Here is a 27388-nt window from a genome sequence, read left to right on the forward strand (position 1 = left end):
TTTTTATATAAAACTTTTGTCAGCAAATTCTAGAACAATATCTTTGACTCTTTGATAGTAGGACAGAGAAAAGTTATTAAAATATTGAGATGAATTCTCCAGTTTCTTGGCACTATTGGCTATATTAGGCTGGACTAGGAAACTCATAAGTAGTCCATACAAAGCGTGACTTTCAATTTCGTCTGATATGTCTTCCAATGTAATGGGGGGTGCTGACGGTGCTATTTTAGCCATTGTTTCTGAAAGACTTTTATGGTACACTTTGAGCAGTTCATCACTGTAATCTCTTGATAGCCCCGGTTCTAAACTTGTGTACATGAAATGCAAAATATCAGTAGCCAACGAACTATATCTTACCACCTGTAAATCTGTGAAAGCTACTTCGGACACTTTATTATTTTTATAGCGAAACATTACATTATTTATCCAAAAGTCACCATGGCAAATTACGCTTAATGGCTCTTTTGGCGTTAAAAGAGACATCAGTGTCCGAAAAGTCCGTCCTTGTAAACTCTGTAGTATTTGCACTGCGTCAAATATGACCTGCTCAGGGCAATGTTTGAGAGATGTGACGGCAAGCTCCAACGCGTTCTCCAGAGATACACCGAATACTGGAGCTGCCTCAGGAACGAAGACCACTTCCTGCACTTGACTCAGAATGTTGTCCAGAGCTCTTCTGTTCTGGTATTTCAGAGATAGTGATACTGCATGGAATCTCCCCAACGCCTGTAACACGACAGATATATTAAACTGTACATTAATTTATTTATATATTATATATATATATATATTAAAACTAATGATATGTATGTAAAGTAGTCCTTTGATCACTTTATAATTTTTGTTTCTTTTATTGTATTATATATTATTTTTACTAATTTACAGATTTATTCTTATATCCATGTTACTGTAAATATTGTTTAGTATACCATTAATTTACAAAACTAAACAAATGTGTTTAGTATGAACACATTATCTCTTTTTGTATGTTTATGCTTGTGCGATAGACCCGTCACAAAATTAAAAGAAACAGTTTATAAGCTGATGTGATATTTTTATTGTATTCAAAAAATTTATGAATGAATAAAATAAGGTTATAGGTAGCCCTTACAGCTACGTCCGACGATATATATATATATATATATATATATATATATATATATATATATAAATTGTTGGGTTGTTTTTAATGTTTTCTTAATTTCAACATTTGGGAAAAAATCTATTGCATTATAACAGGATTTCATAATTCTTTTCCTCAGCAATAATATGGCTAATGTTACATATGGCTTATTAAGTTTGGGTAAAATAGTTCAACTGTATTATAAAAAAGAAAATTTGAACCTAATTTGTATGAATCTAATACTTTTTAAATCTTTTTTTATTCTATGTGAAAATTCAGAATTTTATTATACTGTAAGTAAACTTTTATTTCAAAATGCAAGGGTTTAGAAAAACATTATTGTAAAATACCCGCTCAACTGATTTTTATATTTCTCTTTTCTATAAGACATTAGCAGATACCTGCAGCTTTGCATGCAATTTCAGTTTGAAAAACAAATACCATGAGCATATTATTTTTAAATCCAAATAATCCTGAGATGAGTGAGTCACTGAAAAACATTCCAATCTCTTGATCCGTTTTAGATTTAAATTTAATGATGGGGCCAGAAGTCAGAATAAAATTATTTTTTTGTTGGTACCTCTGAATCCAATATTTCATGATAATTTATTGAATGGCTCCAACGATTACAGTAGCAATTGAACTATTTTGGCTAGTGTGAAGAAACCTTAAATCTAAATGGAGACTAAGTCGAAGTCGAATGATGACAATTTACTATAGTTGATTAAAATACCAGTAATACCAACAATACCAATAAAATACCCATACCAAACAAAGAAAAGCTTTTTTACGTAACATTACATTTATAAAGTTTAACTGACATTGGCAGAAGAATAACAACAAACATCTACTATCTAAATTTATATAAATTATCATACTCATTATTTTTTATTTTGACAGGTGATTAATATCACATTTACTATCTGCTGATTAAGCAATTCCATAAATATAATGGACTAACAGTTACCTGCAGCTTCGCACACAATTTTGTAAGCTTTGTACGTATATGAGTTAAATTGCACTCTGCTTTGAGTGAATTATATTTCTGATACTAATTTTGAGTTTGCCTTGTTGCCACGATCAAGAAAACAGGTAAAAAAATGTATATTTATGGCCGTTGTAATTTACTCCGGTCATAGTATTTTTTGTGCCATAGTAGATTTTGCTTTGTTTTCCCGATCAAAATAATACAGGTCTGAGAAGCCTACTTCTGTCAAAAGACAACTAAGATGTGTTTTTATAACAGTCTTTAAGTTTATAGTAAAAATCAAATAGTAACTTCTTTTATAAATATGCATTACGGTACTGCCAAGCACTGTGTCCTAATAATATTATAAATTGTTTGTTTGTTTTGATTTCACGCATAAACTACTACTATTGAAGTGATTGTAATGAAATTTTACATGGACATTCATAGAGTCCCTGGGATAAATATAGGCCTACTCTTATTTTGAAAAACTCTCTGGGCTACACCCCACTGGTCTCTGAAGTAGTAAAAAGTCCCATTTTTGTCTCCAAAGTAGTGCAATATTAACTGAAAGAGCCTGTTACATGTACTCAAGAGTTCTGTGTAAACATTTTATTATGACAGCACAACCGTATGTTTAGTTAATTAAACCAATAGTGTCAATTTGTTTATATTTATAGAGTGAAAGCATAACAAAATTAAAACTTCTTATTTCAACATGGTGGCAACAAGAAAAACCAATTAATTTATTAGGGAACTTAGTTATTGAACTAAATTGGAGATTTGAACATGTCAGGTTGAAGGATTTAATTATTCGATGGTATGATCAATTTGATTTCCTTAGACATTGTGGGATTGCATATTTTCAGTAGCTGAAAGAACAAAAAACGGAGGGTCTGGGCATTAATTTGGAGTAACAAACAATTTTATCCGTGAATACAATTTGAGGACAAGTGCAGTGAATCTGTGATTATAGCAAGTGAAATCTCAAATCAATACATGAGACACTAAATGCAATTTTTATGGCAGAAAATTGTCGAGGGGACATCACATCCGTTTCTCACTGATAGTGTATGATACTGATGTAATTCCTAGACTGGACCAAAGAAATGTTATGATATTTCGAGACAGATATTGGGAAATAAGAACATGTACTTTACTGAATCATGCATCATCATCTTTACATATGGATCACAACTGCCAATATGTAAGTATTGAAATAAGTTATTATTATTGATGTTTCTTCTAGTTTTTAATTTTCAATAACAATATTTATATTCATTAAATTTAGAAAATGTAACTGTTTTGAGTCCAACCTCATTACAAAATTATATGTAGGTTTATTTATATTTTTTCTCTGTACAAAATAGCAAATTCCAATTTTGCGTTAAAAATACAATTAATTTAAACTAGAATCACAAGTCCTTTTACTAAGACAGGTGTTAACTTCGACTTTTTCTCTACATTGATCTAAAATAGTCAAAGTGTTACTGAAATCGTGGGAGAGGGATTCAAACAAATACACTGAATGTTTTATAGAAATTCAGTGGGCGAAGACCCGGATTGGTGCTAGTACTTAAAAAACTACTAGCACTTTGTTTGTGGTGGATTTGGTGAAATGTACAGTTAAAAGCATAGTTTTAATAAAAATTTCAAATTGTCTTATCTGGATATTTTTTTACTCTGCCCTTAACAGCAACTGGAGAAAAGCTATATTATTATAAGTAGTATATACTATATTTTAACTTATGTTTTAAGCAGAAATCTTATTTATAAGATATATTGTTAAGACACCATTCCTATGTTTTTATACATTTTGTTGAATAAAGAGAGTTTTAATTGAATTTAAATACAGTGTGAAAATATAATCTTTATTTTTGTTTTTCATTAATAATTATTTTTAAACAAAGGTTAGACAAATATACATTATTATTTAGATTATTTTTATCTACATAGCTATACTATTTAAGAGACCATATAAATCCAAACAAAACATATAAAATACATGTTTCTGCAATTAAAACAAATGTGAGGTTGTAATACAAATTAAACTACTGTCATCTTCAGCAATGACTTTTTTTACTTATTTCTGTAACTATATCAGATAAAAGGCCACTAGAATGAAAACAAATATGCTACAAACAATGTGAATCTTGATTCTACAAACATTTATCAAACAGTAAAAAGAATCTATAAACTAGAATAACAGTAGAATTGATATTCTTTTGCAATGCGTTATTTCACCAAAAACATATAAATGTTAACCAAAGGATAATGATACAAACTTTCCATTACTTCTGCAGTCGGAAGAATCTTTACAGGAATCTTCACAATTAAAAAGCAATTTACAGATGCAAAAGGAAGTGGGTACAGGGTGTATATTATGTCTGGAAACACCCAAATATATCCCTTTAATAATGTAAAATATTTAATTTGAAACACTTTACAATCGTTGATAGAGATTGGGCATCTACTTATTGGAACAATGTTTATTATGTCAACCAACGGGGGAACGTCCTGCTCGAGGGTATCGTGAATATTCTTAATTGGATGGCCTATACCTTGTGATACATAATTTTAAAGGTAATAGCTTACTGAATTGAATGCACAAAGATCTCAAAGGAATTTTATTCTATCTGAAAATAGAGGCATTTTTAGTATTGAAACATTTAATGATGTTCAACAATGTAATTTTAACATGTTCTTGCCAACAAAATGTGTTAACTAATTTTTTAGCATTTTTTAAAATGTTAATTAAAATAAAAATAAACAATTTATTTTTAAGTGGTTTCATTAGTACAAATTTACCAGTTTATATTACAATGAAAAAAACTTATGAGTCACTTTCTCTGATTACTTATGATCTGTACTTGAGTGTTTTTTCCAGTCAGCAGAAGGTTTAAAGAGACAAAGGTCACTAGCCTATGAGAAACATTATTGTGTTATTAATCATCTGGTCTACAGGTTTCAGTTTGTTGAGCATGGAGCTTTCACGTAGACAGGTCTAAGCATTGGGAATTCAAAGGGACAAAGGTCATTTTCATTCCTGTCGAGTTAATCAGTGTCTCATGATGCATTGCTGTCACAAGTTATCTAATTACAGTAGTTCAGTTTTTATTTGGCGATTTTTAATGGAATTGTCTGAGAGAGAACGAATTACTCTGTTGATGATGCGAGGGAGTATGGCGATCGTCAAAGATCTTATCGGGAAGTTTGTAATTTGTTTATTGACACTTTCCACAGAAAGGAATCCCATAAGAGTTTCAACAAATATCAAAAACTATTGAGCGTTTTGATAATGACAGGGGATTGTACGTAATCGGCAAAGTCGGGTAGGATACAATCTGCAACAGATTTGGGATGAAGAAACATGCACTAGATGTTTTGCAAACTTTATTGATAGACCACATACATCGCTCAGAAAAAGATGCACAGCAACATGATATGCACCCTATGTCTGTGAGTAAGATTTTTGAAAATTAATAAATAAAAACCTTTAAAGTTCATTTTAGTCCAACAGTTAAGTGAGGATGATTACGGACAGAAGAGTGAGTTTTGTGAACTTGTGATGCGCAAATGTGATGACAATGCGACGATTTTCTGACCAACATACTATTTTTCTGATGAGGCAACTTTTTCCTAAATGGCAATGTTATACAGGCAAAAATTGCCGTTACTGGGCTAGTGAAGGGGGGAGAAAACACCACATTGGATTAACTGGTGTCCCATTCACAGCAACCACAATAACTGAACGTATGGTGTGGGAATTTTAGAGTAACAAAATTGTTGGACTTTTTCATCAATGGAAATTTAAATTGCCGAACTTTTACTACAATATGCTCCAAAATGAAATAATCCCAGCTATTCAAATTGCATCAGGAGAATACTTGATTATGTATGGTTTCAGCAGGATGGTGCTACACCCACATTATGGGAGACAGTGTAAGAGGAGTATTTGTGATTAAGGTTTCATCATAAATGGATTGGCCGAAGAGGAGAAATCGAATGGCCACCAAGATCTCGGATTTGTCAGCCAATTGGTTTATTTCCTATGGGGTCATTAAAAATCCAATGTTTATAGAAAGAAAGCTCATAATTTGGAAGACCTAGAAACAGGATTATAGAGGAGATGCTTTGATACTGAAGAAATGTTAGGCAACTCTGTCGAATCATTTTACACAAGATTGGTCATTGTCAAAAACCGTAGTAGAAGGAACACAGTTCGAACAATTGCTTTGACACCAAATGCTAGGTAAAACGTTGTTGTAAGACTTTTCTAACAGCATACATTATTTTTTATTTGTAATAAGAATCAATAAATAAGTATTTCCATAATTGTACTGTAATAAAAACTGGGGCCCAAATTTGTGCTAATACACCAGTTTAAATGAAATTTTTGTTTATTTAATTCGTACAATTTAATAAAATGCTAAAAAAATTAGTTGTAAACACATTTTGTGGCATGAACCATGGTAAAATTACAATTGTTGAACAATAAGGTAAATTTTTCAATACTAATAAATGCTCTATTTTCTGATAGAATAATTCCTTGAGAGGCGGGTTGGTGGCATTCAATTCTGAAAGCTTATTACCGTTAAAATAAATTATTGTTATACACTAAGGTATTGGCTTCATTAAGAATATTCACGATTCCCTCGGCAGGACGTCCCCCGTTGGTTGTAACATATTAATAAACATTGTTTCCAATATAGTTGTTGGCCCATTCTCTTTACACACGTATGGTAAGAGGTTTCACAATTTTTTTGTTATCTTGTGGATATTTGGTGTGTGGGGGGGGGGGTGGTCTGCTAGGGTGGGGCGGATGGACGTATGTGGGCGTTCGGTTTTTGTTGGGTTTGTTGGTGTATGTTTGCGGTGTATTATGCTTTGTTTCTGCGTTAGTTGCTTGTAGTTTCTTGCAGAGTCATTATGTGTGTGTGTTTGTTAGGTTTTTTTTTTGTGTTCTCGGTGTGTCGTTTGTTGTATTGTTGTGCGTTGTTTTTTTTGTTTGTTTGTTGTGTTCTTTTTTATTGGTTTTTTTGGGTCTAGTTAGTTGTTTTTCTGTTTGTTTTTCCATTTACTGATGTGTTTTTTGGTTTTTTTGTTTCTGTTTTTTTTTTTGTGTGTTTCTTTTTTGTCGTGTGTCCTTACATGCTCCGCAGCCGGTCGGTTTGTTTTGTTTGTGTTTTTGTTGTTGTAAAAGTTTTTTCATTGTGTGGTGGTATGTTGTCCCTTGACCTTTTTTCTTTTGTGTAAGTTTGATGTTGTTTTTTCTTTGTTTTTTTTGTTATTGTTTTGATTTTATTCTTGTTCTTTGCTTGTGTGTTGCCAGACATAATATACACCCTTATTATATATATATAATATATATATATATATATATATATATATATTTATATATATACAGTAAAATGTTAGATCTGTCACAATCCAGTTACATGGCTGAAATAACGTTATCAAAATATGGAATTTATACTCAGTAGATATTTGCAATTCCTGTAATTTTGCTCTGTCTACTAAGAGATACTGCAAAATATTTAAACACTATAGCTCTTAAAGAATCAAGTTTACCTGGAAGGCAAGTATTGAGTGATCTAGGTCAAGTCCTTTGATTCGGTTGCCAGTAAGGAACCCACTGGAGGAGAGATCCTCGAGCACAATGACACTATTGGATGTGTGCAGGCAGGCAGGAAACGGTAACAGACTCGGGTCCTGGGTCCACTGTAGCAGGGCAGGTAAAACACTGCTATACACTGTCACCTCATTACAGAATGCGGGGTCTTTCTGACGAGTCTGTTGCTCCGGGCATCTTTTGATCACAAGTGTCTTATAAAACTGCATCACTGTAAATACAATTTCTTGTCAAAATATAGCTCACATATTACTATTCACTATATTATCATTATAAGAGAGTGTTATCTATATTCAGTATTGTAATATTAATTTCTTATTCAAAATAGATAGGGTTGTCCATCCTTAAAGGGGTAGTATTAGCAGAACTGCTTTAACTGAGATTCCTCCCAATAAAATATGAGTAGGGGAGCACAATAGATATTTGAGCATTCAATTTGAGCAATAACGCACACACAGTTTTTTTTTTTTTTTTTTTTTACTAAAATATTGTTTTCTCCAGATTTTTAAGAAGTATTCCGAAGTCACAACATTTTTTAACAATTTATAACAATGTTTGTTACTCAATTTTGTTATACCATGGATCAAATTTTCCATGGTATGTACTACTCCATTCCTTCGCTTTTTCTTACAAGTCATATATCAACTCACACATTTTTATTATTTTGTCTCAGACATTTTATTCTAAAAGATTGTAACTAACCCTGAGAGATTTATCATTCCTCTGGTGGGCAAATACTCACGAGTTTTCCCCTTACGACCACGGACATGGACCTTAGTGACTGAGTTGTTGTATACATCTGGAGCTAGCCCAGTCTCCATCTCCAGCTGGTCCAATCTCAAATGAGGGTCGTGCTCGCTGCTCCGTAGCACAGTAGCGAGGAATTGCTCGTCCTGCTCCAGGGCAGTGATCAATGGACTTGAGATCATCTTCCACCATCTGATTCATGAAAATCTACTAAAAAACAATCCTAAAATATTTTTTACAGACTCTTCAAAAGCCTGAGATTCAATGTTAGCGGTATTTTGTGAAATGATACAGAAGAAAAAAATTAATGAAATTATAGTTTTGTAGGAGAAGAACTTTGTCATACTCTTCCTAAGAGTTCTCCTCAAAGATTTGAGGAGTTTTGACAATGTTCCATAAGAGTTATTTATCATCCAGTATATTATTGACCTTGAGATTGTATTTTTAAAACAATACTATTTTAACATTAATGTAAATCACTTTTGTGGAGTATAAGTGACTATGCAGACGACATGTGTTGTCTCTTTTGTGACCAATATTGTGTTATGTGTATCCATTGGAAAGAACATTGTTCTTTCTCATATCAGTGGAGATAAATTTTATTGCTGGCAATTGTGCTGTAGTTGATTATTCAATGCAGTATCATAGTTGTGTTAATTTAGATACTTATCTTTAATTATTACTCATCACAACACATTTTTGTTATATCTTGTTGATATCTTGAAAGTTTTGTGAGACAAACAGTGGGCCAGATGTATGCCCATCTTGTCTAAACATTACTTAGCTGGATCTCCTAATTGGTACTATTGGTAAATATATTTAAATATGTGTAGATCAGTACATGAGGTTGAGTCAAAGAGCAAATCCAAGTAATGTGAATGAAAATATTTATGTCCAAGAAGTTATGAGCAGGGAAGTTATGTATTGGAATGTGTTCAGTTTCTGAATCAACATTTATTAAAAAAAACATTTTTGATGTGTGCATTATTGTTGCAATTAAGGATTATTATTTCTTGGTCGCATTGACTGTTCAGTATTAAAATTCAATGTCTGAACAAACAAATTTATAATCATTATACCAGTACAACTAATTTATTTATTATTTAGACTAAATAGTTTTAATAAATTATATTGAAAACGGGGAAAATGAAAGAGCTATACTAAATTAATGTCACACTGGTTTCAGACAATCTTGCTCTATAATGGATAATAGTTAATACTTCAAAATTAGGTATTATAACCTAGCATCAAACAATCCATTTGGTGTTCGATGCTAGGTAAACAACTTTTGTATACTGTCATTATAGAATATTGCTGACCCTTTGCGATCGGAAGGCCACTAGTTCCTGCGTCACCACCCTGTGCTTGAGTAACCATGTATGTCACTTTGTCTCGAGTTTATACGATGGTAACTGACCTTTGGCTCTTTAAATGAAAATCTTAAAGATTGACCAAATTTATTAGCTTCAAAGTTGAACATTTATTGATTGGTTATTTATTTATGATTTGCTTTTAAACAAACCGAGTAATATGTCATTTAAGATATAGTTTGATACCTTTTTAAGTATTTTTATTTACAGAATGAAAATACAGTAACAAGCAGGTCTTTAATATCAACAGAATATAAACTCATTTTCATATTTTGAGTTCCGTTTCCACCAAATGCAATATTAATGTAATAAATTGATTGATACTACAGAAATACTATAACATTTAGATGAAAAACATTCCTGTAGTATGTATGTTCTGTAATAGAGAGATATTAATGTAGTTTCTTATTTGACCGAGATATTGCAGCACTTTCCAGTCACAGCTGCGTAAAGATTGAATTTTATAACTGCGCAGTATATTGGGTCGCAAGTAGTGGTCTGACGAGCTGAACGGCAAAACAGCGAGAGCCACTAGGTGTAGCGAGCGAGCTGAGGGACATAACGACGTGGTCACAAATATGTGACCTGACACAGAGAACTCTTGTGGTCCGGCGATCTGAGAAGACACTCATGTCATCGGTTCAATGCCGATTGCAAAGGGTTTTAACAGCGACTATAACGAGATCGTTTTGACGCTATGTAAAACATCGTTGCGGCGCTGACCTTCTAGATGCCTATTCTGATTAAAAAAAAAAAAAAAAAAAAAAAAAATAGTATTCACTGGGCACTAAATTGTGGCTGTTTGGAGGATTATAAAACTGTTCCTAGCAAAATGCTGTCATGAGGTCTTGTGTTCGTTTGGCCGCATGTGGACGGACATTGTCATACAGTAAAACTTGTCTCAATACTTTGAAGATTCAATAAAAATGTTATAGAAATAACTTCTTGAAAATTGAGGATAGTCCTTTGATAACGAAGAAATTATGAAATTTCTGTTCGTTTTCACCTCATTCACTTTCTCCACCAAACCATTGGTCATTGAGGGTCGTCCATTCCGTTTCTCACCATGAACATTCTTTCGGTCATCTTTCAAATCTGTTCACCCTTTGAATGTAATTTTATCACTTATAATGTTTTTCCATACACTTCTCAATTCTGACGGTGAATTTAAACTGTTTTCACGCATTTAGCGCCAAGAAAACAGATAACAGCACGTAGCCTACTCGCAGTCGGCTGAATCCTCAATCGAGAAGAATAAATATAAAAAGCGTAAATAAAAAACATATTTTCCCCGTAATTGCGTCTGCAGCTTGCTAAAAGTTGTAGGTAGACACTGTACGCTGACCGCAGTACTGCAGCGGCAAAATTTCAGAAAGGCACTTACTTTTAAATAAAAAACACGCCTCTTATGGCTCCGTTATGAACTTCAATCACAATCATGCACCAGGATATGTAAAGGCGCGGCGGGGCAGCAGGACATGAATGATGATGAATGAACCCCAACTGCTGTTTCTGCCCTGTAATCACTCTTGTCAACGTTCTAGTAGTCGGTGATGTACTTACTATATTTATTATTGACGAGTAACCCCTTTTCTTTTTTTTGACGAAAATTATGATTCTACGTCTATAAATAGATGGCATAACAAGACTAGTTGAAGACCGAACTTCCAGAGTCTTAGTAACTCGTTAGTTCTTGGCTCGGAATTGTAACCACCCTTTCAGCGTTCTGTCATAACAAATATGGCGGTGTTGTGGTGAACACTGAGCTGGCTGAGTTATCATCTAAGTTACACAACATTTATTCCGTATAGACAGTGCACTAGACACTATGACACTGTTACTACGAGTACAAGCCTGTTCATAAAGTTCGATATCCAGAAAGTCTGGTTCACATGTCTGGTCATTAGGTATCGCAACGTTAATTCGCTGTACAAAACTACAATACTTTTGTCGTTCAAAACACATATATTTACAGCAAATATTATACAGTTATTTCACGTATAATGTTTTTACATCACAATTACATACTAGGCTAAATGTTGGGTTTATTTTGATACATTGTTTTCTTTTCCTGTATTAAATTTAGTATTCAGTGGTTGAACTCATTTAAAAGACAGTGCTAATAACTTACACAGATTTGATTTTTTAGTTGCGGTTTTAAAAGATGTCAATATCTATGCGCAACTTGAAGTAATACTCATATAATCATAATAACAACGTACCAGTGTATAAATATGATAGTTTAGAGAATGGATGGTTATTGCCTATGTTGTTCAAGTTAGAGCTTACATAAGACTGTGTATATTGATTATGATCTGTCATCTTGATTGCTAAGTATTTGATTTGTTGAATTACTTTTGTAAAAATGGTGGAACCGTTGGAAATAAATAAAATTATGCCCTATTCTTCTTATAGGCTAGTGTATATTAGATCCTTACAAAATAGAATCGTTTTCAAAAGCTGATCAGATAGTTATGTTAGTTTGAAATATCACTCGTGCTAACGCTGAAACTGATTTACTTCACGAACAAATGCGGACTGCTCCAACCTTCTGAAGGAGTACCTAATTAAACTTTGCTCATGTGTGTAAGTTCTTCATCAGTTTTTGTAATATCGCGTCAGCATATATTCTACTAATAAAACGACTTATAAGTAATGGAAGATACATTGAGTGAAAATGATTTCGAGGACACTACTTGAAATAGGAACCAGAGCAAAACCTTGCTATTGTTAATGGTCTTATGTAAAGAATATATATTCATATAAGAAAAACCATTCAGTTAACGCCGTTAAAACTTTCTCGCTTTAATCACTTCCCTAATAAAAAATAAACATTTTCATAGCCAACTAATTTAGTTATGTCCCTGTTTGAAAATACATACCAAAATAAAACTTTCATCATTTATTTAGTGGTTTGACCTTAAATGTGATTTGGGATATTGAAGAATTTGTAATTGGGACAGGTTGGCTTTAGATTTTCCACCTTTAAGAGCATTTTTATCAATAGACAAAGGTAACCATAAATAGAAAAATCGTTGCTAGACCTACTAGAACCGAGTTTTGATTTTACAGTGCCTCATGATGTTTACTTTCATCATAATAAGTTTCTATAAATGTATGATTATCGTACATATTTCAATGCTTAGTCACATTAATTAAAAAAAAAAAAAAAAAAAAACGTTTCCCTAAATATATTTAATAATTCACGTAAGTAAAATTGTTGATTATTTTACTAATCTTCTTAATTATCTTATCTACTTCATACTATGAGACCGGTCATTATAAGAATGAGTTTACTAGCTCTGCTCAACACCAATACTAAGCGAGCTGACATGAATTGGGTTAACGAACCGGAAAACAACACAGCCATTGACATAACACCGATACACAACTCTCAAGTGACATAATGCAATTCCATAATAACACAATGAACCAGCATACAATTGAAACTCATCAGTCTAAACTGAAGCTCTACACAGTGTTGAACATTACGTGACGACCAGTAACCACAATTTTATCTTGTATAGTACACGAACAACATTAAAGTTATATTTTCAGTTCACGGTTAAAAGTTAAATACTGAATTAACCCTAAGTTTTACACAAAATATGTTTCTCAGTATCATTAAAGGATTTTATCTGTTTTAGTTTAAAGTGAAATGGGGGAATTTTTTTTATGTCTGTTACACCTTTCTAAAAATCATTAGCAAATTTCAATTCCACGTGAACTAAAAATTTTATCTTGAACAAATCCCTTTGCTTGAAATGTTTAGGATTCGTTTAATCTTGGAAAGGAAAGATAAAACTGGTAATCTGAGTTTGTCTTCAAATATAACTGTAAAATTCCTCAGACTTTGGGTATTTAATTTACGCAAACCCATATCACATGCTAATCCTTGGACAACCTTACAAATGTAACTCATGTGCTAACTAAACAATCTGCGTGAGTAGTCGGCTAAATTTCGAAGCGTTGGCCTTAATCTTACTTTATTTAATATAAAACCAAATCAGATAAGTGTAATAACTGTCGATCGATCAGCAGAACAATAAAAGCTTTGTTTTAGACAAACACAAGTTGATTCCCACATACCAGTTGTTTCTTCAAGCCAGCACGATTATTTTCTCTTTTGTTTAAACAAGATATCAGTACAATTTAATTTCAGAAATGTATTATTCAATGATATTATGTTTTTTTCACTGGATGTAAGGAAATTGTAATATACCTTGGTAAATGGTATGTAGATATATATATATATATATATATATATATATATATATATATATTAAACTGTATAAATGGCAATAGCCTTATTTAATTTCAATAAACATTGAATCGCAAAAAGTACTTGCTCCGCCGGGAGACGAACCCGGATCTCTCACTTGCCGGGTGAATGTGCTACCATTACACCACAGAGCGCTTACTTTTTTCCGATTCAATTATTTTGTATTTGGCCGTATCTGTCACATATGCGTTTAAATAAGCAAACTAACATATGATCGGAAGACCAAATACCTGTCAAACGACTTTTATTTACATTAAACTGTGTGAACATTAACCTCTAACTAAATAATAAACAAAACAAATAAATATACACCTGTCGACTATTTAAACAGATGTTCAATTTATATGACACAGTTGTAATTTTGATTAGTATTCTGTGTTTAATATTTTTTCAAAGATAGGATTTGTTTTATTTTTTAAATTGCTATTTAATATGTTGTGAGGGTCTTTGTTATAATTTAGATAAATATGTAGTTCTTCTTTCGTGTTTAATTTTTCTCCTTTCCTTTCAATGTCCAAAATTTCCATGTTCTTTTCAATACTTTTGTAGTTATGTCCAGTTTCTAATAAATGAAACAAGAAAAATCAATAAAACCAACACAATACGGCCTAATCCTAATAATAATGAAATTCAGAAATATATATATATGTGTGCCTTTCAATACTAAAATAAACAAAGCTGTTCGAAAAACCTTTCAAAATTCAAAATTTTTCATCAGTTACCAAACAAGAAATAATACGTTTAAACTAATTGAAAACAAAGTAAACCAAAAAGATGACAAACAAGATTTATACAAACAATGTGGAGTATACAAAATTAACTGTAGTGACTGTGAAAACTATTATATTGGACAAACTGGCAGAAATTTTAATAAAAGGTTTAAAGAACATATACAAGCTTTGAAAACAAATAACATGTCTACAATAAAATCAAATTTCGCTGAAAATAGTCGATATATATATATATATATATATATATATATATATATATATATATATATATATATATATACCAGGAGATATCCGGGTTCGAGTCCCGGCGGAGCAAGTAGGCTACTTTTTGTGATTCAACGTTTATTGAAATTTAATTAGGCTATTGCCACTTATACACATTTAATGAACGTAAATAAAAGTCATTTAACAGGTACAATGGTCTTCCGATCATATGTTAGGTTGGTTATTTAAACATATATGTGAAAGAAACGGCCAAATACAAAATAATTGAATTTTTAAAAAGTAAGGGCTCTGTGGTGTAATGGTAGCACATTCATCTCACACGTGAGAGATCGGGGTTCGAGTCCCGGCGGAGCAAGTACTTTTTGTGATTCAATGTTTATTGAAATTAAATAAGGCTATTGCCATTTATACAATTTAATGTATATATATATATATATATATATATATATATATATATATATATAATTTATATAACTTATACGTGTGTATATATAGAAACATTATCAAATTAGCATTTGACAAAACTACTTGAATATGAAGTTCAAAGAAGAATATGGCGAATGTCAGAAATAGAAAAACACCTGATGAGTGGAGATGGAACTCGAGTTGAATATTTCGCTGAACGAGTCATTGTGCTAAAATAAATTGTACGATGTCCTTGTACAGAGAGCGCCGCAGTAACAACCTGTCGAGCAGTGACGAGGGTAACTAGCACTTCAGTGGTCAGCCAGGCGTCACGTTCAAGAAGATATACAAATATATACGTTTTATTTTTTTAAGAGAAACCTGTAACAATAACTTATTAACGAGTATAACTCTGTATTTCCATGTTTATGCTGCAGATTAGAGTAGGTATGGTCCTTTTTGCTGGGAGTATTTATATTTCAAGTTTAAATAATTTACTATGTTTTTTAATGATTTTGTAGGGGAAAAGTAATAATGGTTTATTGTTGTTGTGTGGGAGGGGGTGCGCACTTTATTGTATTGAACTACTACAATAAGCATTGGACTCAGATCATTTACACCAACTAAAAAAAACGGCCTCTTGATTTGTGCCTGTGTAGGCTATGTAGACTTATCAAAATAAATATGATGTGTATTGAATAATTGACAGCTAAATTGTCAAACCAATTACAAAAATGAAATCATAATTATAAATCACAAAACAAAAAATTCACGAGAACAACAGTACGAAACTCGAAAATACGAGAACTATCCTTACATTGTAGTACTATAACGTCGGGAAATTCAGTTTTAGTCATAATACTTGACATACACCTACTAGGACAGTATGGGCGATGGCAGTGTTTATAAACAGATTTTATTGTTTCATACTGTACACAAAACTTTGGAAAATGGCTTGCTATAAAATAATATATCTCAAATTTCCTAATGTGTAATACACTAAGAGTTGTCAAATTACAAAAAGTAAATGTTTAAATGATGGAAAACATAATATTACTGCACTATTACAATTCGACGCAGTTAAATGGATGTATCATCAGTAAAATTATCATTTTCAAATAATAATTTTATTTCCCAGGTTGAATGACTTATTATGCAGTATAGTGTGTCCCATATTTTACAAGCTTCATCAATATATTACAAGGAACAACAATCAAAATTTCACCCTGCTGGGCTGCAAACACATTCGAAACTATTTAACAAATAACGGTTAGAGCTAATTCTATAATACTCTTACTTACGTACTATTACGATATTCTAAATCGTGTGATCATCTTCAATTCAAGGACATTTTTCTTATTATACGTTTCTCTCGACAATTGGTGTTCCTGGCTATTGCCTAGTAGGCAGTCCGGGTTGGTAAAAACATCACCCTCACTAGTCCTACTCGTGGGTTGCCACCGTCGCACCCTCTGGAGCTAAACCTCCTACTCCCCGAAGGCTGTGACCTCATTCTTAGAGTTTAACGTCAGACTCTGGTCACGTCCAAGAACTGTACTAATAGCCTCCTTTGGGGAGGGGGGTTGTAGTTCCAAAGTTTAGTAATTTCCAAGGGTCGGAACTAACCCCAAGAGGGGGGCGCCATGTAGGTCGTGTGCATGTACAGCAGTGGGACTATACCCTCGGGGGTGTATACAAGCCATGTACATGTACAGTGCTCTGAGCACACGACACACACACCGACTCACAACACACCCATCAGTATTAATACCGATGTTAATATTCCCGGCCTTTCTGTCTTGTTACAGATAAAAATCTGGAAAGTGGTTTTATTATCATGTTATCAGATTAATCTACCTACGTACTACCGTTGTTTATGCCAAATCTCATTAAACACTTTATCATTGGAATATGCATAGATTATTATGGATATAGAATAATAATTTGGAATTGAGATGGCACGGGCCTTCAACAGTAATACTTATAAACTAAGAATAGATATCAATGTTATGTTCTCACTCGGAGAACCCAATACTGAAGTGATGTTAGGCCACTTAATAAATAAATAGCGCGCGCGTGAATGATATTCTGGTGTAGTGCCTCCTTAAGTTTCTCGTTAAGTTGACTAGTCATCACTTGAGATAAGAAACTTGTCTGGTATCTTTAAAAGCTTATCGTCTTTCATCACTGTGCCTGTGAGTTTATATCTTGGTGTTGCCGAGAATTCCGGATGTATGGTTACGTAAATTAAATAGCCTATTATTGATACAAACATATATCAATAAATTACACATTTGTAATATATATATATATATATATATATATATAATATATATATATATATATATATATATATACGGAATAAATTACCTTCCTACTCTATTCCTAGTACCACAATTACTATTACTCGCTGCCATGAGTTGTTCACAAACGTGAGTCGGTCCTTCGTAGAAGCAAATTACGACAGAAAATTGTTAGAACAATGTATATGAATTTCATTTATTGGTTGTCATTCGAATAGCCTGTCATATACGACTATCAGCAATGTGATAAATAATGTCTGAAGAAATCAAATATGTAACAAACTATACTTAAAATTATTAATACCACGAAAGGCAAAAACAATGATGTTACTTAAATAGAAGGAACCTCAGTGTACGTTGCGGTAGCGGAAGTGGGATGATGTAAGTAATGCACCGCGCTTGGACTGTTGGTTATGAATAATAAAAATCTATTGTTTGCGCATTTCCTAAAACCGTTACGACCGATATTCGCTAAAAATAAAGCAAATATCTTTAATTCCTAATTATTTAATCCTACTGTAAAACTGTCTCTACTGTAGAATGGCCTTTACAAAAAGCCAACTGTCAAAATGTACGTAAATTTGAGTCAGTGTGACAGTATCTAAGATACATTTTTTGTAATTTCCTTTACAAGTTCTTACCTGAAATAAGAGCTTGTGTCTGGCGCAAACGTGTTAAAAATATTAAGCGAAGTTAATGTAATAACTACATGATTTTAAAGAAAATTTTTGCCGTTAACTTTAGAAATCATCAGACGACAGGATAAAGGATAATTTGACACATTTTAATCTTCAATGGCAAACATTATAAAGTATTATGATAATAAACTTTGCACATAGTGCTATTTTTTTATGTAATATTACTACATTATCTTTTATACATACAATGTTCAAAACAATTTTGACAGTAAAATATGTCTAAAAATTATATATTAGTTATTTTGAAAATTAAAGTGTATAATTATAACTTACTTTCAAATGACTTGTTGCGGCGAGGGAGAACTGTCACGACTCATCGATGACCAATCACGTGATCTACAACACCGCGCGTCTACTACACGTCTGTCTGGCTGGCTGGCTGGCTGTACGGCTGGACCAGGCAGGGATCAATACTGCCCTCTAGCGCCGCTCTCTCTCTCCTCTCTCGCTAATTCGGTTAACCTCTTATGGCTTTACTGGCGCTTCCCACCCACCTACCCCTAACCTTACTCGTCCGTTATCGTTGTTAACACGTGTACGCAAGGTACAAGGGATGCCGCCACGTCAACTATTCCTGTTGTTTCATGTCGACCTATTTTTATATTCAAATAATTAAATTTATAGGCACACATGAGTAACTAATAGAGACGAGGATGCTCTTCAGAATGCACATATCAATGATGGTACTTTCTTCAATAAGTATCAGTATTGTCAACTAATTTTAAATAAATCGATGTTTGTATTTAGTCTGCAACTAATATAATAAACTGTTAGTCAAGTAAAGCGATGCTATTCTCTCTTCATTATGTAGGCTAGATCGGTTTTATTGATAAATTGCATATAGCCATGATAATTATAAAATTCTTCGTTCTGGATATCTCTTTAACAACATTTCTCTTTAGCGATTGTGTACAGCCCGCTAACATCTACAGATTGCACAGTACAGTAACCGCGATTGTGTACAGCCCGCTAACATCTGCAGATTGTACAGTACAGTAACCGCGACTGTGTACAGCCCGCTAACATCTACAGATTGCACAGTACAGTAACCGCGATTGTGTACAGCCCGCTAACATCTGCAGATTGTACAGTACAGAAACCGCGATTGTGTACAGCCCGCTAACATCTGCAGATTGTACAGTACAGAAACCGCGATTGTGTACAGCCCGCTAACATCTGCAGATTGTACAGTACAGAAACCGCGATTGTGTACAGCCCGCTAACATCTGCAGATTGTACAGTACAGAAACCGCGATTGTGTACAGCCCGCTAACATCTGCAGATTGTACAGTACAGAAACCGGGATTGTGTACAGCCCGCTAACATCTACACATTACACAGTGCAGTAACCGGGATTGTGTACAGCCCGCTAACATCTACACGTAACACAGTGCAGTAACCGGGATTGTGTACAGCCCTCTAACATCTACACGTAACACAGTGCAGTAACCGGGATTGTGTACAGCCCGCTAACATCTACACGTAACACAGTGCAGTAACCGGGATTGTGTACAGCCCGCTAACATCTACACGTAACACAGTGCAGTAACCGGGATTGTGTACAGCCCGCTAACATCTACACGTAACACAGTGCAGTAACCGGGATTGTGTACAGTCACTTCCCTTAGTCCAGCGACTGGAATCGTTCTTACAAAATAGGAAAATGTACCCAACTTTCATGGATTACACATTGTATCGTAGCAAGCGTACTTACGTACCCTGGATATGTACTCCGCCCTCCCACGACAATGTAACCGCAAACTCTGTCTCCTGTAGAGTTTGTTAAGGTTGTAGTGATCGTTCTCTATGCCATTTAACCTCTATGAGATAGGTAAGCTTGTCTGGTATCTTCGGAAGCTCATCGTATTTACAAAATCTTAACGGACGAGATCCATTGGTAATCTTTTATGTTTTAAAACGTCAACGTTTAAGGACGAATATTTAGCATTTGACCAACTTTGTGTATTGAGAAGTTTTTATCTTTTTCAAGACGTGTAATAATAGGTGAAGGATAGCTAACGCAAGTATGGAATACTGTTATCTTCCCGTATTAGAATAGCCCTGAGCTGTGTACAGACAATTAGTACCTATTAAACGTACATATTTCTTACTGCTTCGATTCCGATTCTAATGCGTGTGACAATACCGTGCGTGATAAGCCTATCAAATAATATGAGTTTTCGTTATTTATTTTTCTGATTACTACGACGACAAAAGGATAATTCTAGCTTTTCGATGCGGATTGATGTCAGAATATAAGCTTTTATAAATTGAACTAGTAGCTTTTATTACTATTGTTGAACTGTTTGAGTTTTGCTATAAAACTTTTGCGTTTTGTTGATATGGAATATTAAAATAGAATAAAAGATAAAAATGTGTATGTGTATATATATACCTGGTGTCTTAAAAGTCCCCCTTCCCCTCATTAACTTTCTTATGAGTAGAGGAGGGGTGATTTGTTTGCGGATATTTATATTTACCCCCACTTTGACACAGCAACTGGACTCAATGTGTCTCATAAACTAACTGGTAAACAATAACAGATGACACGGAAAACCCAGCTATTGGTATTCCCAGAACCTCCTAATGGGTTTCGGTTAGACAAAACAAAATCTAATAAATGCTATTTGATAATAAAATCTAATAAATACTATCAAATCTAATAAATACCATCAACATGGTTGTTGATGTTTGTTGATTCTTGTAATAACTTGTTTCATGATTTTGTGTCCTAAGTTCTCAAAATAACTAGTGAGGGAATATTTTATCTGCCTTACAATAACTTTAAATGTAATTTAGACTGTGGAGATTTAATAAAAAAAATTCAAACTTCAATCGGCCACCAAATTTGATACAGTAACATTAGATACCTCTCAATGGTTTGGGTCATTCTTCTTCTTCTTATATTACCTTTAAAATGAGGTGTCACTTTCTAGGAGTTCCTATTTAATAATTTTGACTTACTCCTAAAATATCCCATTTTGGGGCGAGGGGTCAAAATTTCCATATGTCAATAAACCACTCAGTTGGTCATATAAACAAAGTAAATCACTCCATCTCTATTCATAAGAAAGTTTAATGGAGGAGGCGTGTAGGACTTTTAAGACACCTTATATATATATATATATATATATATATATATATATATATATATATATATATATATTCTTCTGGTAATAATACGAGAAGCGAAGCTGAGGCAGGTAAGAAAATACGTGCTAAGAACCGGGCTAGTAGAGCTGAGAGTTCAGCATGTGAGCTCAGCAGGCAGTTTGGAAGCCAAAGGTTACACCGAAATTATGAGTGAGGAGCCCCACTAAGCATGTCTGCCAGCTGTGTAGATCTTACTGCACATAAACTCTGTTCCCAAACAAATATACAGTGGCATAAAATACACCTTAACTAGTGTTAAATCTGTCACGAACAGAATTATGCAAGCGAGTTTATTAATATTCATTAGATTATATTTATTATACATGATAAGGTAAGTCGGCCAGCCGACATGTAGCCTATGAGTAAGTGACGCCCGTCTCAAGATGCGTAGACGAGTGTTCGACAAGAATACATGGAGTTGATCATGTCTATGCCGACTCACAATATCTAGACCTACTTTGATTTAAGTAGGATTTATCTAAAAGCGATTGCCGTCCCTCATTGAACTACTTTCCTCTGGCCATAGCACTTTTGATTGATAACGGAACTTGCTTTTCGTGCAACCAGCTTCACAGTAACTAAGATATTTACATATGCTATATTCTTTGTAATAATATACTTTGTAAACCATTCATTAAAATTGTAATGTATTAAATTTTCTTCTTTATATCTTGTATTGCGATTTTTGAAATAATACTGTATTACGAGAAGAAACATTGTATTATCCTTATTTTATCTGAACTTATGTGTTAGTGATTATAATTAAAGTAGGGAAACGTTTAAAAAAATTTAAAAAAATTAGTATTTAGTAATTTAAAAACTCACATTTTCAAATCACATTTAGGAGTAATTTGTCTTTTTGCTGTTTAAAACCCCCAAATACACTGCTATTTTAATGAATTACATTACACTACATTCAAAATACATTACATAAAGTTTTTACAAACTAAACATTCTTAATAAAAATGTTACTTTTATGCAGAAATTTATGTTATAACGAGTAAATCCTGTCGTCCCCAGTAAAGTTTTAAAACGATACACCCATTAACAGTTATACCCTGAACAGCAGTTAGTACCAACTGCGCAGTTCAATCAGACACCACACCACTGCCACAGAACCGCAGATGCATGCACAGATACGGTCACCGATAACATGTAGACCTATAGAGGTCTAACAAATTCCGTCGAGTACAAAAATACTAATTAATCTGATCGGTAATTCATTGTTTGTTAAATCCCACCATACATTCGAAAATGTATAAAGAATAGCTAACAACAACTGTATATCATCGAGTACCGTGGTATTTATCAGTAGAAATACAAATAACCAAATATTGTTGCATAGAGCTTAACGGTTGGATTTAATTAATACATCTGAAGGAAATTATTTCGCTTTTAATTTACATATGAATCTGAAATGATCGTGCGGCCTTGTCCACTAAACAAATGTCTGTGCACTGTTCCTTACCGGACATCAGTTACTTATCTCGTTGGATTATAGGCCTACTCGTATGTGCATTGTGCCTTGCCGTGTAGTAATTAATAATCTTCGTCAAATGTACATGGTACCTTGCCGTACGGTTATTACTAATATCTATAATTAGCCGGAATGTCTTTACCGGCTCTTTGCCGTACAGTTATTACTAATATCTATGGAATGTCTTTACCGGCTCTTTGCCGTACAGTTATTACTAATATCTATGGAATGTACCGGCTCCTTGCCGTACAGTTATTACTAATATCTATGGAATGTCTTTACCGGCTCTTTACCGTACAGTTATTACTAATATCTATGGAATGTCTTTACCGGCTCTTTGCCGGACAGTTATTACTAATATTTATGGAATGCCTGTACACGGTTGCTTGCGGTACAGTTATTACTAATATCTATGGAATGTCTTTACCGGCTCCTTGCCGTACAGTTATTACTAATATCTATGGAATGTCTTTACCGGCTAAATGCCGTACAGTTATTACTAATATCTATGGAATGTCTTTACCGGCTCCTTGCCGTACAGTTATTACTAATATCTATGGAATGTCTTTACCGGCTCCTTGCCGTACAGTTATTACTAATATCTATGGAATGTCTTTACCGGCTCCTTGCCGTACAGTTATTACTAATATCTATGGAATGTCTTTACCGGCTCCTTGCCGTACAGTTATTACTAATATCTATGGAATGTCTTTACCGGCTCCTTGCCGTACAGTTATTACTAATATCTATGGAATGTCTTTACCGGCTCCTTGCCGTACAGTTATTACTAATATCTATGGAATGTCTTTACCGGCTCCTTGCCGTACAGTTATTACTAATATCTATGGAATGTCTTTACCGGCTCCTTGCCGTACAGTTATTACTAATATCTATGGAATGTCTTTACCGGCTCCTTGCCGTACAGTTATTACTAATATCTATGGAATGTCTTTACCGGCTCCTTGCCGTACAGTTATTACTAATATCTATGGAATGTCTTTACCGGCTCCTTGCCGTACAGTTATTACTAATATCTATGGAATGTCTTTACCGGCTCCTTGCCGTACAGTTATTACTAATATCTATGGAATGTCTTTACCGGCTCCTTGCCGTACAGTTATTACTAATATCTATGGAATGTCTTTACCGGCTCCTTGCCGTACAGTTATTACTAATATCTATGGAATGTCTTGACCGGCTCCTTGCCGTAAAGTTATTACTTATATCTATGGAATGTCTTTACCGGCTCCTTGCCGTACAGTTATTACTAATATCTATGGAATGTCTTTACCGGCTCCTTGCCGTACAGTTATTACTAATATCTATGGAATGTCTTTACCGGCTCTTTGCCGTACAGTTATTACTAATATCTATGGAATGTCTTTACCGGCTCCTTGCCGTACAGTTATTACTAATATCTATGGAATGTCTTTACCGGCTCCTTGCCGTACAGTTATTACTAATATCTATGGAATGTCTTTACCGGCTCCTTGCCGTACAGTTATTACTAATATCTATGGAATGTCTTTACCGGCTCCTTGCCGTACAGTTATTACTAATATCTATGGAATGTCTTTACCGGCTCCTTGCCGTACAGTTATTACTAATATCTATGGAATGTCTTTACCGGCTCCTTGCCGTACAGTTATTACTAATATCTATGGAATGTCTTTACCGGCTCCTTGCCGTACAGTTATTACTAATATCTATGGAATGTCTTTACCGGCTCCTTGCCGTACAGTTATTACTAATATCTATGGAATGTCTTTACCGGCTCCTTGCCGTACAGTTATTACTAATATCTATGGAATGTCTTTACCGGCTCCTTGCCGTACAGTTATTACTAATATCTATGGAATGTCTTTACCGGCTCCTTGCCGTACAGTTATTACTAATATCTATGGAATGTCTTTACCGGCTCCTTGCCGTACAGTTATTACTAACATTTAAGGAATTTTTACACGGTTTTAAAATGCGTCATTTTGGATACGAACTTTTTATTGGTCGACAATGGCAAACAAATTCATCTAAGCAATGTTGAATCGGTATGTTGCTATCTATATTGCAAGTTTAAAACCGGTATGAAAATGCGACAATTGAATTATGTTATTCGTCAGTATTTCCTAGTATGCTACTATATACTGCCCAAAACATTGTGCAGCCGTCATTTTGAGAACCTCTTCTAGTAAAAAATATATCAACAACTTTTTTTATACATAACCTAATAATTCCAAAACATGTTTTTGTAATGTATAAATGATGCATAACAATTGAGATATAACCTTGTCTTTTTTCTAAAATGCACAAGACATTCAAAAATATTCATGAATAAAATTTGTTTGAAATTACTTAATATTTGTATAAAACGTGTCATTTTGAGCATATTATGGGAAATAGTTGAGTTAAATATTTTGTATAAATGAGAATGACCACTATCTTGAAAATGTTTATTGGTTAAGACAGCTAACGAACTCATCTAAACTGTATATGTACTAAATTTAATCTGAATTTAATTAAAGTTACGGTAGTTTTTGTGTTCTCAACCTCTGAAATTGTTTTTCGGGTCGTAGAAAATGAATGAAATCATCCTATAACCATAGGTCTATTTCACTTCCTTAATCTGTGTCTGTAAATATGATGTTTACAATATAATTAGTAGTTTTAACACAACTTCTTTTAACTAAACAGAATTATTAAGCATTGTTATCTTGTTAAGATTTATTTGTGTACAAACATACAAGCCGAAAAGTACTTCTATTTTAACATGTCAGCCATTCGAAGACTTCAACATTCTAAAAGAACTATGAATATTTCAAAAAACCAAATAATAGTTTATTGTAAAAAACCTTTTTACAATTCCATATTGCTTTACTTTTGAAATAGAATGAAAAAGAATTATATCTAAGCTTTGTGCACGAAGTTCAACATTGTTTTCTTTATAAAGTGGAATAAAACTATTAAACTAAAATAAGATATGCGCAAATTTCAGATATAAAATAAATTCTCATATTTATTACGTTTTGAAATGTTTTCTTTGAAACCCCCATATATGTATTATTATAATAAATTATAATTGCAATAGAAAGATTTCTATTAAATTTATCTAAAATAACTGTACAGGCTAAAACATTGAAGGTGCAAACAAATGTAGAATAACATTAAGGCCCATTTGTTGGGTTCATGAAACTCAACAAATTTCAGAAGAATATTAATTTTCAATATTTGAAAAAGAAGATTACACTTTTAGTGCTAGATGAACACAATACATTTCTTATAAAAGAGAAAGAAGTTTATGAGACCAAAAATCCTCGTAACAAATAATCTTGATCGTCAAGTAAATGCACTATTTAAATTAGTCAGACAGTCAGTGTGTCTCTGTAAATTACGGGTCGGTATGTTAGCTGTTATAATGGATATTATCAGGACGAAGGTATAATTGCTGTTGTGCTCGAAATGTAACACGCTGTTGGTTTAATAGCTGGAACATACAGTTCGTGTAACATTCGTGAAATCAATAAGTTTGCGTTACCTCCCATGCAAATTGAACAGTGGATATTTTTAAATCTGAGGCTGTGAGTCTAATAGGATTAAAATGAGAGCGCCTACCGTGTATCTGTTCTATAAATTATTATTAGATGTGCTAGATCAGCTTGTACGTTCTCTACGTACGTATTATACGACAAACCAAGAGTAAAACGTTTCCAAACAAAAGACATGCATGCTTACTAAACTACACGGATAGAAGATTAATTATGTTGAGGAGATTACTCACTTGAAAGAGCAGAAGTTGAAGATGTCGGACATGGCACGGAACAGATGATAGCCGCCTCACTGATAAGACCCGCCACTAGATGTCGTGCCGTGTCAGTCAGCTGTGTGTGAACTGTGATCAGTTATTTCTGGACCACACGGTCGTTAAACACTCGAACTTAATCAACTCGTCAGCTGCTTCCTAAACGTTCTCTAATGAATGACGTGTCGTTTTAATTGTGTCCGGGGACAACACAGCAGTTCGCTCGTCACATACAATACATATTGAGAGACGCAATTTGATTCGTTTGGATATTTGAAACTGTGATTTGATAACAGAAGATTTATTTGCGTGTTTCTTCCTTGTGATGGGTTGCACTCTGGATTATAGAACCACAAAAAACGTTGCAAAACGTTCTATAATTTACGATTGAACTTACTAATACAATCAATAAAAAAAGCGTTTTAGTTTTGTCACATGTTTTAGTATTAGTGCATTCCTACAAGATTTACTGCCAATTATAC

The 27388-nt window shown here is 33.5% G+C and overlaps 1 protein-coding gene across 2 annotated transcripts; it reads right to left on the minus strand.

Annotated features, from left to right (window-relative positions):
- LOC124360401 lies at nucleotides 1–27053 on the minus strand. Of its 2 annotated transcripts, none has more exons than XM_046814003.1 (4): nucleotides 26886–27053; nucleotides 8465–8661; nucleotides 7662–7933; nucleotides 1–726 (listed from the first exon to the last, which is right to left on the minus strand). In XM_046814003.1, exons 1-4 carry the CDS (start codon nucleotides 26915–26917, stop codon nucleotides 4–6), a joined length of 1224 nt encoding a protein of 407 aa, XP_046669959.1. In that variant the 5' UTR covers nucleotides 26918–27053; the 3' UTR covers nucleotides 1–3. The 2 variants fall into 2 exon arrangements, with proteins under 2 accessions (XP_046669959.1, XP_046669960.1); XM_046814004.1 differs by lacking the exon at nucleotides 26886–27053 and adding an exon at nucleotides 18757–18964.
- Nucleotides 27054–27388: the final 335 nt, after the last annotated feature.

Source organism: Homalodisca vitripennis, chromosome 4, assembly GCF_021130785.1.
Source record: "Homalodisca vitripennis isolate AUS2020 chromosome 4, UT_GWSS_2.1, whole genome shotgun sequence".
NCBI lineage: Eukaryota > Metazoa > Arthropoda > Insecta > Hemiptera > Cicadellidae > Homalodisca > Homalodisca vitripennis.